The sequence below is a fragment of the Anser brachyrhynchus genome (assembly GCF_964034855.1).
Source record: "Anser brachyrhynchus genome assembly, chromosome: 1".
NCBI classification, from domain to species: domain Eukaryota; kingdom Metazoa; phylum Chordata; class Aves; order Anseriformes; family Anatidae; genus Anser; species Anser brachyrhynchus.
Window position 1 is genome coordinate 142885114 of NC_137694.1, and position 13417 is coordinate 142898530.

A 13417-nucleotide genomic window follows, 5' to 3' on the forward strand; every position below is an offset into this window, starting at 1 on the left:
CACGTGAGTATCAGAACATACTGCAGAAAATATCTGACAACTGATCTGAGCTAAGTTTCCGTGTGACATGAACTTACTTTCCACTGGTACCCCAAGGAGATGGGTTCTGGGCAGCTTTTGATGAATTCTGTAAAGGAAAAATAATTCATAATACATATAACTTATGTAAAACAATGAAATGAAAAACAGTAAACAGTATAAAAGTAAAAAATTTAAGAAAAAATGGTGCAGATAGATGTATGTAAATCTTACAATGCAATAAACCCACTGAGCCTGATTTGGTGTTGTGATGAAGCAGTACTGTAGCTCAGACTCAAATCACATCCTATTAAACACCCAGGGTTGGGGCTTGTTAGGAAAACATGTTAATTGATACTGAGCCTTTTCACAGAAATCCTGGGTGTTCAGAAGAAAGTGCTGTTAGGACTCTGTGAGGTTTAGGCTGGAATTTCTTGCAATAGAAAAAAAATACAGAAAACCAAAAGATCACTCAGTCTGCAATATCCCTTTTCCACCAGTCATGGGACTGCTACCAGAAACCCAGAAACTTTTTTTTTATTATTCTTTTTAAAAAAGGATAGCTAGTCATATAGAAATCCTAAAACACTATTTATCCTGCTTGCTCTCCTGTGTCCTGTTCTACTGTTTAGCAGGCCTCTGAGTTATGAAAACAGATTCTGTTTCAGGATTTCAAGGCTGAATTTTTCTTAACTTCAGTGCTAGCTTTGGGGTTTTGTTGGTCCGGTGCCAGCAAACCTGCATGTCACCTGGCATTATCGGCGATGTTTCCATATACACAGTGATCACATCCTCTCTTAACCTGTTCTCCGCTAAGATGGACACACCACCTGAGCCTCTCTTCAAAAAGCTTGTTTACTGTTTTGACGCATTCCCTGAATTCCCTCTTGTGTTCCCAGATCTTTCGTGCACACATGAGAACTGGCTATGGTATTTTAGCAGTATTCACATCAGTGCTGTGTGTGCCCTGGCATCCTTCCTGCATTTTGACACTGGGCCTTCTACGTCGTAGCTAACTGGTATGAAAAATTAACTTTGGAGTGTCCTGCAGTGGGCTCTTCCTTCAGTGTTATTATTATTATTATTATTGGTCTGTTTCAGAACTACTGGCCTTCATCTTTCTAGTGTAAGAGAAACTGAATATGTGTAATTTACTTACAGAGTTGGAGGCAGGAAAATGAGAAAATCAAACTGGAATCAAGGGTACTTCCACTGTAAATTTAACTATCCTCTGCCTTATTGTACAACTTCAGAAAACCTTTTTCCTCATGTTTTAGGTGTTTTACTCCAGCCTCTTTTCAATTCTGCACCAGAAGGGTGCAGTAAGGATTCTGAAGAGAGTGCAATATTGTAAGAGACCATCTCTTATCCCACTTTGCTTACTGCTACCCATTCTCCTGGTTTCTTTATACTCTGGGATGTGTCTAGCCCCTGAATATCTGTGGCTTCTTTTTACTTCTCTGCTGCTTTTTTTTAAAATTTGTATATAATGGAAATAAAATACTTGAAAGTAGATTTAAACTCTTTTTCTTTTCCAAAATAAAAGCATGTCTAATTTTACCTGAAAATATGTGTGACATGGTTTAAAATCTTTCTTTGATTGATAATATGTGGAAGTTCTTAATGTAGTCAGCATTTCACGTCACTTGGTTTTGAAAGGTTTTAGATACCAAATATGAAATGAGTGGAGAATTGGCTTGTTTTCCACCGAAAATTATAGCAAATGGATTTTTTTTTCATTTTTACTTTCAAAGGTGAAAATACTTTCTAATGTGAAACTACAATATCATTACATCGGCAGTAGCTCTGCAAAAAACAAGCTTATCTTGGCTATAACGGAGTAAAAGTCCATTTTATGTTTGCTGTTGCTGTGAAACAGTTTCTGTCTGCAAGTAGGAGACATTTTACATGGTTGAGAGCCTGACCATCCTGTTCTTAATGCAGGCATTCTCTGAATTGGTAAAGAAAAATAAAGTGTTATAATGGGCACATATTTCTTTCCCCTGAAATCAAGTCATTGTTAGAAAAACATAACGCTGAATTATATATTGCTAAATTTTTAGAAGCAATTACAGTGACTTCAATTTCAGTTTGACAATAACAGATCTGTCAATTTCCTTCACTGTCTTTTTGTGTTTAGAATCTGGTCATGAATGTTTGTGCTTGTATTTGAAATTTTTTATTAACAAAATGTCAAAGGATGGATGTTTTTCATTTCAAGGTATATTCTTCTGAAAAAAAAAGAGTCCTGTGTTTAAAGACAAATGGCTATTCAGGTTCCCAAAACAGTTTGTCTTAAAACATTTGTATGCACATATTTTTTTCTTATTTTAAAGATAGAGGCTAGTTTTCTGTTTGTAGATCAAATGCTGGATGGACTGACTGCTATGAGGGCTCCATCAGAAAGGTTTCGTTCTTGAGTTACTTTCAGAGGAAAAGAGGAAAGTTGTCTGTCAAATAAAATACATTAAAATATGTTGAATGACTTCTTGTCTTATTCAAAATAACCAGGCTGTGGTACTGGCAGAGAGTGGAGAAGGAAAGTAGTAGCAGGTGGAGCAAAGCAGGAAGGGGAAGCCAGCAGTGCTGGCAAGTTCAAGGCAGGTGGTTTGGTTGCCTTCTGATGCGTTTGTATGACTGAAGTCAGTGTGGGCTCTTTGCCAGTTCCTTGGGTGAGAACATGTCCCATTGCACTGTCTTACCTATGAACGCTGCTAAGTGGACGCCCTACAGCTGAGGACTGATCTGGATCAAAGCCATCAGCTCACAGGAAGTCTAGTGGGAAGTGTAATCCTGGAGGGGATCCTTAGAGCAAAATCTCCAAAACCTATTCACAGCAGAGCAGGATAGCACTAGATAATTGATTAAGAACAATCTGAAAATGCCTGTTTGTTGGTACAATAAAGTTTTTATCCTTCGTGAAGGGCCATGACTTGTATATTGCAAAGAGGGGCCCTCATGACGGCAATATATCTGAATGGAGACCAAGTATTGCCATGGGAGTCTGTAGCAACGCTTCCGTGGACTTGACAGGAAGAAAACTAAACCCAGCACAACTATTGTTTTGTTTATTTTTAGTAAAATTCTGTATTTACTATAAAGATGCACTGATTTTAAAATGTCATAAAAAATGTACCTTAAAATACTCGATAAGCGCTTTCGAATACTTGACAGCATGGTCTCTCTTGAGTCGGAACATCCTCCAGTACAGAAGGGCCAGGCAGCGGTAACTAGAACAAAAGGGAGAGCAGAAGGTAAGGTGTGCCCCCAAACAGGAATCCCGGTGAATTGTCTTAAATTCCCAAACTAACAGGCAGTGGAAGGCTGGCGGCACCCTGCTTACTGTAATTATCAGCATTCTGCTAGCAGGGTGCTGCGAAACCCACTGTGCTCAACAGGCCTTGCACAGTTGGGTTCCCAGACCTTGACCTGACTTGGAGCCTGCACTCTTGGCCAAAGGCCTTCCCCATCAAAAAGTCATTACAAGCCTGGAACCCAACATAAACATCTTTTTATGTTTTATTTCCTTCCTTGTTGCAAACGCAAAGGCAGCCTTTTGGGGTGTCTTATCCTGGGAGTACAACAAAATAGCCTGGCACCTGTATAACGAACTGGAGTCGCTCTGGGTCCACTTTGTCGCCTCTTCCAGCAGATGGAGCCAGCTGGGAAACAGACAAACGCCTCAGACCTGTCTGCAGTTTGCAGGGCAAGCTCTGCTGTGGGAGGCCAGGCTGGAGGCTGTGGAGGAGGCTTGCGCCTCACGCCTGGTTTGTTCCCCGGAGGGAGCCAGCAGCGGGCTGAGAACCTCAGCATGCCGTAGGGAGCTGTCTGCCCCGTGCTCCTCGGTAGCCTGCAGCTACCTTTAATGCTACATAATTAAACGAGAGTAACAGCTATTAATTCTACATAAGGATAACTGATAATCAGCGCTTAATTTTACATAATGATAACTGATAATCAGGATGCACAAACTCCTGTCTTCAGTACTGGATTTAGGCGTGCCGGTCTATTTTCTGAAACAAGAATCACCACCACCTCTTCATGGTAAGATTTTTTGAGTGGAACGTGTGGGATCGCACCACAGCAGCATGGTTTTTGAAACACAAAGCTGGTGTGTTGCACTTCTCCTGTGGCCGCAGAGGCCCTATTTGTAAAAGCGATATCGGGTCTCTGAATCGCTGGGCGGCTCCAGTCAGGCAGCGCGGGGCTGTGCCCTGCTCCCCACCTTCAGGAGCTGCCCAGACCTCACCAAACCACCCCGCCGGGCAAGCGGCTCTCCAAAAAAACCCTTCCAGGCTCTCTCCGCCGCCGGCAGCCGGTGACTTGCAGCCGCTCGCCGCTGGAGGACAGCCTCTGCTCAGCAGATGGAGGCGGCCTGGCAGCGGCCTCCCCGTCCTCGGAGCTGCCTCTGTCACCTTCACAGGTGCGGGCACATGCGGGTGGTCTCTGCTTTTTTCTTTCTTTTCTTTTCTTTTCTTTTCTTTTCTTTTCTTTTCTTTTCTTTTCTTTTCTTTTCTTTTCTTTTCTTTTCTTTTCTTTTCTTTTCTTTTCTTTTCTTTTCTTTTCTTTTCTTTTCTTTTCTTTTCTTTTCTTTTCTTTTCTTTTCTTTTCTTTTCTTTTCTTTTCTTTTCTTTTCTCTTTTCTTTTCTTTTCTTTTCTTTTCTTTTCTTTTCTTTTCTTTTCTTTTCTTTTCTTTTCTTTTCTTTTCTTTTCTTTTCTTTTCTTTTCTTTTCTTTTCTTTTCTTTTCTTTTCTTTTCTTTTCTTTTCTTTTCTTTTCTTTTCTTTTCTTTTCTTTTCTTTCTCTTTCTTTTCTTCTTCTCTTCTCTTCTCTTCTCTTCTCTTCTCTTCTCTTCTCTTCTCTTCTCTTCTCTTCTCTTCTCTTCTCTTCTCTTCTCTTCTCTTCTCTTCTCTTCTCTTCTCTTCTTTCTTCTTTTCTTTCTTTTTCTGTTCTTTCTTTCTTTTTCTTTCTTTTCTCTTTCTTTCTTTCTTTCTTTCTTTCTTTCTTTCTTTCTTTCTTTCTTTCTTTCTTTCTTTCTTTCTTTCTTTCTTTCTTTCTTTCTTTCTTTCTTTCTTTCTTTCTTTCTTTCTTTCTTTCTTTCTTTCTTTCTTTCTTTCTTTCTTTCTTTCTTTCTTTCTTTCTTTCTTTCTTTCTTTCTTTCTTTCTTTCTTTCTTTCTTTCTTTCTTTCTTTCTTTCTTTCTTTCTTTCTTTCTTTCTTTCTTTCTTTCTTTCTTTCTTTCTTTCTTTCTTTCTTTTCTTTTTTCTTTTTCCCTTCCTTCCTTCCTTCCTTCCTTCCTTCCTTCCTTCCTTCCTTCCTTCCTTCCTTCCCCACCTAAGTGTTTTTAAAGCAATTTCCATTCGCATATTCTGTGCTCCTCCTAATCACACAGGAGACCCGTGACAAAGGAAGGGCATTTAAAAGAAATGAACACCTCTGAATATTTTGTTCTTTTTTGTACAGCTGATTAATTAGGACTCTTTATTTTTGGAGGCTAAAGATGCATTTAATTTGGATTTTTTAACAGATGGTTAATAGATGTTAAAAACACACTTGTTGATTGTAAATGCCCACTTACTGAGAATCAGTAACCATGTAACAGGTATTTTATGTATTAACTACATAGATATTAAATTAAAATTTGATTTTAATAACATTTTAGCATTTTACTACCAATCAGCAACCACCCTATAGAATTTAAGGTGCCTGCGTATATCCAGAACTCTCAATTTAAAAGGTAATCCAAGAGGTTTAATTATCACCATCACCGTATCTCTCTTCATGAAATGTAAATATAATTTACGATTATTGAGCCTAAAATGTCAGCCACAAAAAAATTACCAAACTATTGGCACAAAAGTACATCACTCATAAAAACAACAAACCATCAGGCATTTAAAAATTAATTATGCTGATGTACCATAGCTGATCTGTCACAGTCAATAAGTACGAATTGCTTATTTACAGAGACAGAATGCAGACCCGCTACAGGGATACAAGGGCTGGACCTTCCTGGAGCAGAAAGTACTCTCTTTGTTTCAATAGACAACATAATCCTATCTGGCTGCGTCCAGCATCTGATTTTCAAGAACTGGCTCACTGCAGAAAAGCCTTTTGAGGAAATCTTGATCTACTAACCATAATGCTGCCAGCTGTTTGTCTTCTGGCGTGGCGTTGGGGCCTGAGTGGGTTTTTAGTCTCACTGCGTACCTTGAGCAAAAGGAAAGAAGCCAACGTGAGTTAACTGAGACAGCTTTATATTACCAATCAGCTCCTGAGAGAGCTGTGCTGACCGATGTCATTCGAGCTGCCCCCTTACAAGTATTTGCTGAAGTTACCAAACACACATATCCTTTTCTGGTTGTGTTTTGGAGCTGTTTTGCCACAAACAGTACCTCCCTGCACCCCTTATACAGCAGTAATTCCCCTGACCATCCGTCAGTACAGCCCAGAGGGCAAAGTGTTGCTTCCTGGCTCGTTGTGCTGTCCTGCCACAATAACCTCTGCTGCCGTGGAGCCCGGTTACACGGAGTTCATGCAGGAAGGTTTTCACAGTGTTCGAAGGCAGACGACAGCCTGCCTTGAAGCTGGTGCTGCCCTCACCCTGCCAATTCTGAACGCGTCTACCCAGATTTGCACCTCCAAGCAGAGCACAGCAGAGGGGGAACATGTGGCTTGGAGCTATTTTTGCTCATATGACATTACATTCAAATTCTATAAATATTAAACATCCACAGAGGTAGCACTGCTGTTTCAAGAGTGTATGTGCTATGCAATCATAAATTAGTTTCTGGAAATCTTGGCTTCCAGCTGAATACCTGAACAATGGGCAAGGTTAGGACAACACACAGCGCTTCTGGGCTTGCTTCCAGAAAAATACCTGTTCCCTATAATTAGCTGCTTGTGGTTTTTCTTATCTTTGTTTTCAAACTTTAATCCTGATACCCGTGCAAAGATTCAGTGTGAACATTTTGTTTTAACAGGCATACCTGGTAAACCTAGTATATTTTTCTGAGCTGCACAGCAAGTGAGATCAAAAGCAATTCACACTACAACACAACCACAGCTACACACATTATTGAAAGCTATGGATCTGCAAGCAAAATTCATTTCCAGAGTTAGGACCATATATTTGCTATCATGAGAAAAGACAGGGCAGACAAAGAAAGAGCTCTCTGCCTGTGATGGCGCAAGTATTGAAAAAAAGAAGGGAAGAAATGCAGAGATGCACTGTACTATTCTCCTACTGAAAAAAATAAATTATTTTGTTTAATAACCTTCCAGTTAGAAAGCTGGCCTCAATCCACTGAAATGCATGAGAAGACAGCCCTAAGTGGAATAAAATGCCAATGGAATTGTTAACATGTGAGAAAATCATCGCATCAACACTAAGTCCAAAAGAATGCAATTGTTTTAGGAGCTTTGCTTCATTATGAATATGATTAAGAAATAAACTGTTTTAATTTCAATGGACTTAGTGCTGACGAGACCTGCATGGTTGACTGTCCTGAGGAATTATGCCATGGTCACTGACAGTACAGCTTTTTCTGCTAGTGTGGCTGGACTCTCTCTCATGGACTCTCTCTCCCAGTCTCATCTCAGATACTGGGATGATTTTGACCTTTTTTTTTTTTCCTCTGCCAGAGCTGTCAGTAATGGTAACTACTGGTACTAAGAGTAATGGAGGAAAGAACTTATGAGACAGAAACTTTCCTCATAGGGACTGCAGGTCGGACTGAACTCTAGACTGTCCTATTTGGAGAGCCATGCAGCTGATCAATGTAGGGGTCTGCTTGAGTGAGAGCTGGACTGCTGTCAGGACTCCACTGTCTACAGTGGGAGCACACACACCAAATGGACCTCAAACGTCCATTTTTCTACTGCTGTTCACTTCTTCTTTCAGGTAACCATTAAACTGCAGTCTGAAACATGTTTCAACATTTTGCAAATTACTACTCCATGAGTGTTTTACTATTATGTAGCAGTTTTTTCCACTTTTGAGGAGCACAGGACTTATATCTTGAAACTCTTGAAGTAATTTGCAACTCAAGTAATATGAAAAGCTTTGTTTATTTTGCATTCTACACGGTTTCCTAATTTAATTTCCACTGAAACCACAGAAAATCCATACATGTTACATATGACTGACCAGGCACTTGGGAGGCCCTCAGTTCTCCCCTTTTACTGTATCTAGGGAATTATGTGATGATGTAGGTGAGCATGTTTGCACAAACAGAGTAACCCCTGCAGTCATCTCCTCCCTTCCTACCTGATGAGTTCAACTGTTTCTGAATACATTGTATAGGGGGATTTAGATTCCATTGGGCCTTGTTCCATTGCATTTCCACACTCAATAAACGATAATGCTGCTTCTGCATAATTCAGTGCCTTTCCAAACTTTTCCACCTAGAGGGAAAAAATAAGGACACAGAGAAATAGTGTAATCATCAAGATATGGTTACATTTGATGGGATTTTCTCAATATGAATTATAAACTTGACACAAGAGAGTATATCTTCAGATTCGTAAGTTTTCCTATGAGAAAGCTAAAGCCCATCAAAATCTGTGCATCACTGAAAATCATAAGATACAGAAAGCAGAGCTGAAAAAGGCTATGAGATGTTATTTGGTCCACACTCTTCTGTCCAAAGAAGGATACACTCTGCCTAAGGCATTCCTGGCAGATGTTTGTCAAAGATCTTCCAGTGCTGGGAATTCCATGAACTGACTACCAGGCCTTTTGCCCCAGCTTTTCAAGCATCATTACCAGTAAAAACAGTTTCACATCTCTTTGCAAATGCAGTCTTTCATCAGTCAACAAAGAAAGGTATTTAATATCTTCAACTAAGAGAATCAGAATTAAACAGTTTGACTACTAACATTCTTTTATTCAAAGGCTCATCTCTGTCCTCATTTCTTCTTTATCCCTACCATTTTCAGCACTGCTTGACCTCTTGTTCGGATTTTGCTTTCTGTATCCCTCTTTTCTTTCAGGGACTGCTCTGCTCCCTTAGCTTCTCCTGACATCCTTCTTTCTTGCTTCGTTTCTTCTCCATGTTTTCCATACTTTGTGTGTGTATTTGTGTGCTTAAACAGATATATATACATGTATGACCTCAATGATAGTGTATATGCATATGTGCACATAACGTTCATATGTGTACACTTACACACCACTTATCTGCTCTCAGAATTTCATTTTTGATGTGGATAGGGATGAATCATACTATTACCTCTTTGTCCTGACTTGTCTTTCCTTCAGTCAGAACTCCTGCGGTACATAAAGCCCATTAATGGACTGGATGCATTTGGTTGAAATCTGATGCACACAGTGAAAGGTTAATGGACCTTATTCTTTTCTAAGGGATAAAGATTTTAAATAGTAAGTTTGGAATGGCACACTGGCTTCAATCTATTTTAGGTTCTTATATGACTCCCATTGCGATCATACCGGAGAACTTCACAAACTTTTTATTATATTTCTCTCCCTGACGTTCTTGTGCGGGTGGAAGTGCTATTATCCCAATTTCACAGATGGGGGACTAAGGAGCAGAGAGACTTAGAGTCATTTTCAGGCTGCTCACTCTAAGTGCCTATATTAGGTATTGCAGAGCCAAAAGAGGAGGTATTGAGCCCAGCAAGGTGATTCAAAGTGCTGCCATTTTCCTCCAGGATCCCTACACAGTTAAGGAGGCAGAAGAAGTACCTGCAAAGAGCGATTCAGAAGGTGTAAGTAAGGTGCTGGTCCGCTGTGAAGGAAGGCTGAATGTGAAGGATATTTCAATCACCTGACTCTGATGGGAGGCTGTTTAAACTGTGCCTAAGTGACTTTCATGCAGCAAATTTGTGGCAGAGCAGAGAATAATGCTTGTACCTCCTATTTCTGGGAGTCTACCATAAAAACATTTCTCTTCAGGCTAAGACAGAATTTACTTTGCATATTAAGTGATTTTTTTTCTGTTCTGTTTAAAGCAACACACTAAAATGTACCATTTGTACTTCTCCACAATATTTTCTGATTTAAGACTCGCTTTAAAGTAATATGGAGCTGAATAAACCATGGAAATTTGTGCTAATAAACTCAGGTAAAGTGTAAAACTCTGTGTTAGTGTCCTAAATTAAGGGCCCAGTTCTGCCTCCTTAGCCATTTCGTACTCTGCACAACTGAGAAAAGGAGGTGAAGAAACAGGGCGTGAGCTACCTTTCTTCTTTCCTGCTCCTGTGACCACAAAGCGTCTAACAGAGCAAGGCAGGACTGCAGCTACCCCTTCCTGCAAAATAGCCATACTCATGCAGGGTTCCACCCCATATATTGCATCTCTCTGTCATGTCAGAAGCCTGGCATTTTTAATGCTGTGCTAGCTTATTCGTAGTGGTAGACAAACACAGCATTGGAGAAAGCTAGGAGAAGGCTAAGCAGAGCCATCCTGGAGCACTGTGTACGTCATTGAACCCTTTTCTTTGGAAAGAAGAGGATCACTTTAGTGCTTCATATAGCCCCAAGTTCCCCTTTTTCAAGAGGGTCTTTCTGGCTATGGTTTTAGACAGGTCAAAGCTAGGATCAAGAACTTGTTTGTTGCAGCACTCCTGTGTATGAAACATGTTCCTCTAGGGTTAAACAGGCGCCTTGTGTGATTCTGATTGTGTTATGGAAGGTCTGTCATGAAACTAGGATTCTTTTGGCACCGGAGATACAAAGCATTTTAAAAAAAGGGCAAATTCCTCAGGCACCAGACCAAATTTGGGATGAAATTATAGAGCCTAACCAGCTCGTTAAACTGAGAAGATAGGTATGTGGATACCTTATACAGTCTCTATTACCATAGTTACTAATTAAAGCAAAGGAATAAATGGAAAGTTTTATTTATCCAGGCCTTTATCTCAGTAAGTCATTATTTGTTAAGTCATAGTTTATTGGGCTATGAACATTTGATTATATAAACATTTCTTAATTTAACAAGCCTAGCCATCCTTATAATAGATTTTATAATTACCCCAGCAATACTGCACTGATGAAGAAACTGCATTACAAAAATAATTTGGAGCAACATAACTGGAAAGAAAATGTTCTCACCATTGCATCTGCTTTATGCTTCTTCCGTTTAGCTTCCTGCATAAAGTAATCTGCATTGCGTGGCCTACCAGGGGAAAATAAGAAGACACTTTATTATTTTCTGAAGTGCAGAATATTTTCAAGTTATTTTTCCCTTATTTTAAACCTGATTTGCAAACACTTTTTATGAAGAAAATACACTTATCATGTAACCGTGCATCTTATATTTTCAAATTGTTGCCTGTGGAGACAATAGCATTTATGGCTGTTCTCATTCTTTAGAAGTCAGTGATTCAAAGCAAAAAAAGCTAATAAAATGCATTTTATGGATTATATAAACTGCTTCCCAAATTAGTGCAGTTTTGATCTGCCAAATGGATGCAAGCATTAAGCGGAACGAGTTATTCCATCTTCTCCTCTCCCTTGTGTTTGCTTACCTCTTTTTCTACTCCTCTCTGTACATTGTCATTTGCCTCGGCTTCTCCCTCCTCTCAAAACAAGTGTGTGTTTAATGTCTCCACTTCGAAAATACACACTGAGTCTGCTTGCCTCCGCAGCTACCATCTCATCCCCCTTCTCCCTCTTATCTGTAAGCATGCTGAGAGTGCTGTTTACTTCTGAGTTCATCTGTGACTCACTGCTAGGCTGCCTGCTGCATGCCACTGGTGTTGCTCGTGCCAAATTCTCCATTGATTTCTCCTCGAATAAATCTCGGAGTCTCCATCCCTTTCTTAGCCTACCTGACCTACTGACTGTAGGGCACAAATTCAGCTGCTACCTCTTGCTGAAATTCACAAGTCCCTTTCTGATCCAGACTTATCCACTTCTGTTCAAACTGAAAACACAAACTGATGTCTCCTTGGCAATACCCCAGTGAGCTCCTCATGGTTGAGGCAGGTTTCTTCACCTCCTCCCATAAGCTCTCTTTATTGTGCCTTTCTCAATCACTGTGAAGAGAGCCATTTGCCATGTCATTTCAGTACATAACCTAACATCTTAAGTTCAAACCTCTCATAATAGTTTTCACATTTCCTGACCTCACAGATTCTTCCAGTCTCCTAGGTGTGGGACATCGCCTTCCTTATAATACTCAGCCAAAGTGTGCTCTGGTTCTTCTCAGCATATACTGTGGTTACTGTCATATCCTTAATAGAATCACACAGAATGGTTGAGGTTCGAAGGGACCTCTGGAGATCATCTGGTCCAACCCCCCTGCCAAGCAGGGTCACCTAGAGCACATTGTGCAGGATCACATCCAGGAGGGTTTTGAGTATCTCCAGAGAAGGAGACCCCCACAACCTCTCTGCGCAACCTGTGCCAGTGCTCTGTCACCCTCACAGTAAAGAAGTGTTTCTTCATATTCATCTGGAACTTTCCGTGTTACAATTTGTACCCAGTGCCTATTGTCCTGTCATTGGGCACCACTGGAAAGAGCCTGGCCCTATCATCTTGACACCATCCCTTCAGATATTTATACACATTGATGAGACCCTCTCTCAGTCTTCTCTTCTCCAAGCTGAACAGTCCCAGCTATCTCAGCCTCTCCTCCTATGACAGATGCTCCAGTCCCCCAGTCACCTTCATAGCTCCCCCCCCCCCCCCTCGGGCTCCCTCCAAGAACCCTATATTTCTCTTGTGCTGGGGAGCCCAGACCTGCACACAATGTTCCAGGTGTGACCTCACCAGGGCTGAGTAGAGGGGCAGGATCACTTCCCTCGACCTGCTGGCAACACTTCCATATGCACCCCAGGACACCATTGGCCTTCTTGGCCACAAGGGCCCATTGCTGGCTCATGGTCCACCTGCTGTCCACCAGGACCAGCAGGCCAGCCCCCAGCCTGTACTGGTGCACGGGGTTATTCCTCCCTAGGCGCTGCACCCTGCCCTTGCCTTTGTTGAACTTCATGAGGTTCCTCTCGGCCCAGCCCTCCGGCCTGTCCAGGCCCCTCTGAATGGCAGCACAGCCCTCCGGGGTATCAGGGAGTCCTCCCAGCTTTGTGCCACCAGCAAACTTGCTGAGGGTGCTCTGTCCCTTCATCCAGGTCACTGATGTGTAAGTTGAATGAGACTGGGCCCAGTCCTGACCCCTGGGGACACCTCCAGCTGCAGGCCTCCAGCTGGACTGCTGATCACTCCAACACCGCTGAGCACAACCCCCTGAGCTCTGCCATCCAGCCAGCTCCCAATCCACCTCACTGGCCCCTCATCTATCCCGCACTTGCTGAGCTTGCCTACGAGGATGTTGTGGGAGACAGTATCTCCATGTGCTTGGAGGCAAACTCCTCGTCACTCTGAGGAGAAGGTTTATCCTTGGAGAAGGTTTAGCCTTTTCTTAGAAATGCTTAGAG

General features: G+C 41.4%; 1 protein-coding gene across 3 annotated transcripts in view; it reads right to left on the reverse strand.

Annotated features, from left to right (window-relative positions):
• The window catches only part of AFF3 (ALF transcription elongation factor 3), a 337924-nt gene that overhangs the window by 11768 nt on the left and 312739 nt on the right, over window positions 1-13417 (reverse strand). For all 3 annotated transcript variants that reach the window (XM_080556980.1, XM_080556979.1, XM_080556981.1), the window contains exons 15-19: window positions 11091-11154; window positions 8286-8422; window positions 6155-6226; window positions 3155-3248; window positions 78-127 (exon numbers count right to left, since the gene is read on the reverse strand). In XM_080556980.1, the coding sequence (XP_080413106.1) occupies window positions 78-127; window positions 3155-3248; window positions 6155-6226; window positions 8286-8422; window positions 11091-11154 (417 nt within the window). The remainder of the gene's footprint in view (window positions 1-77; window positions 128-3154; window positions 3249-6154; window positions 6227-8285; window positions 8423-11090; window positions 11155-13417) is intronic.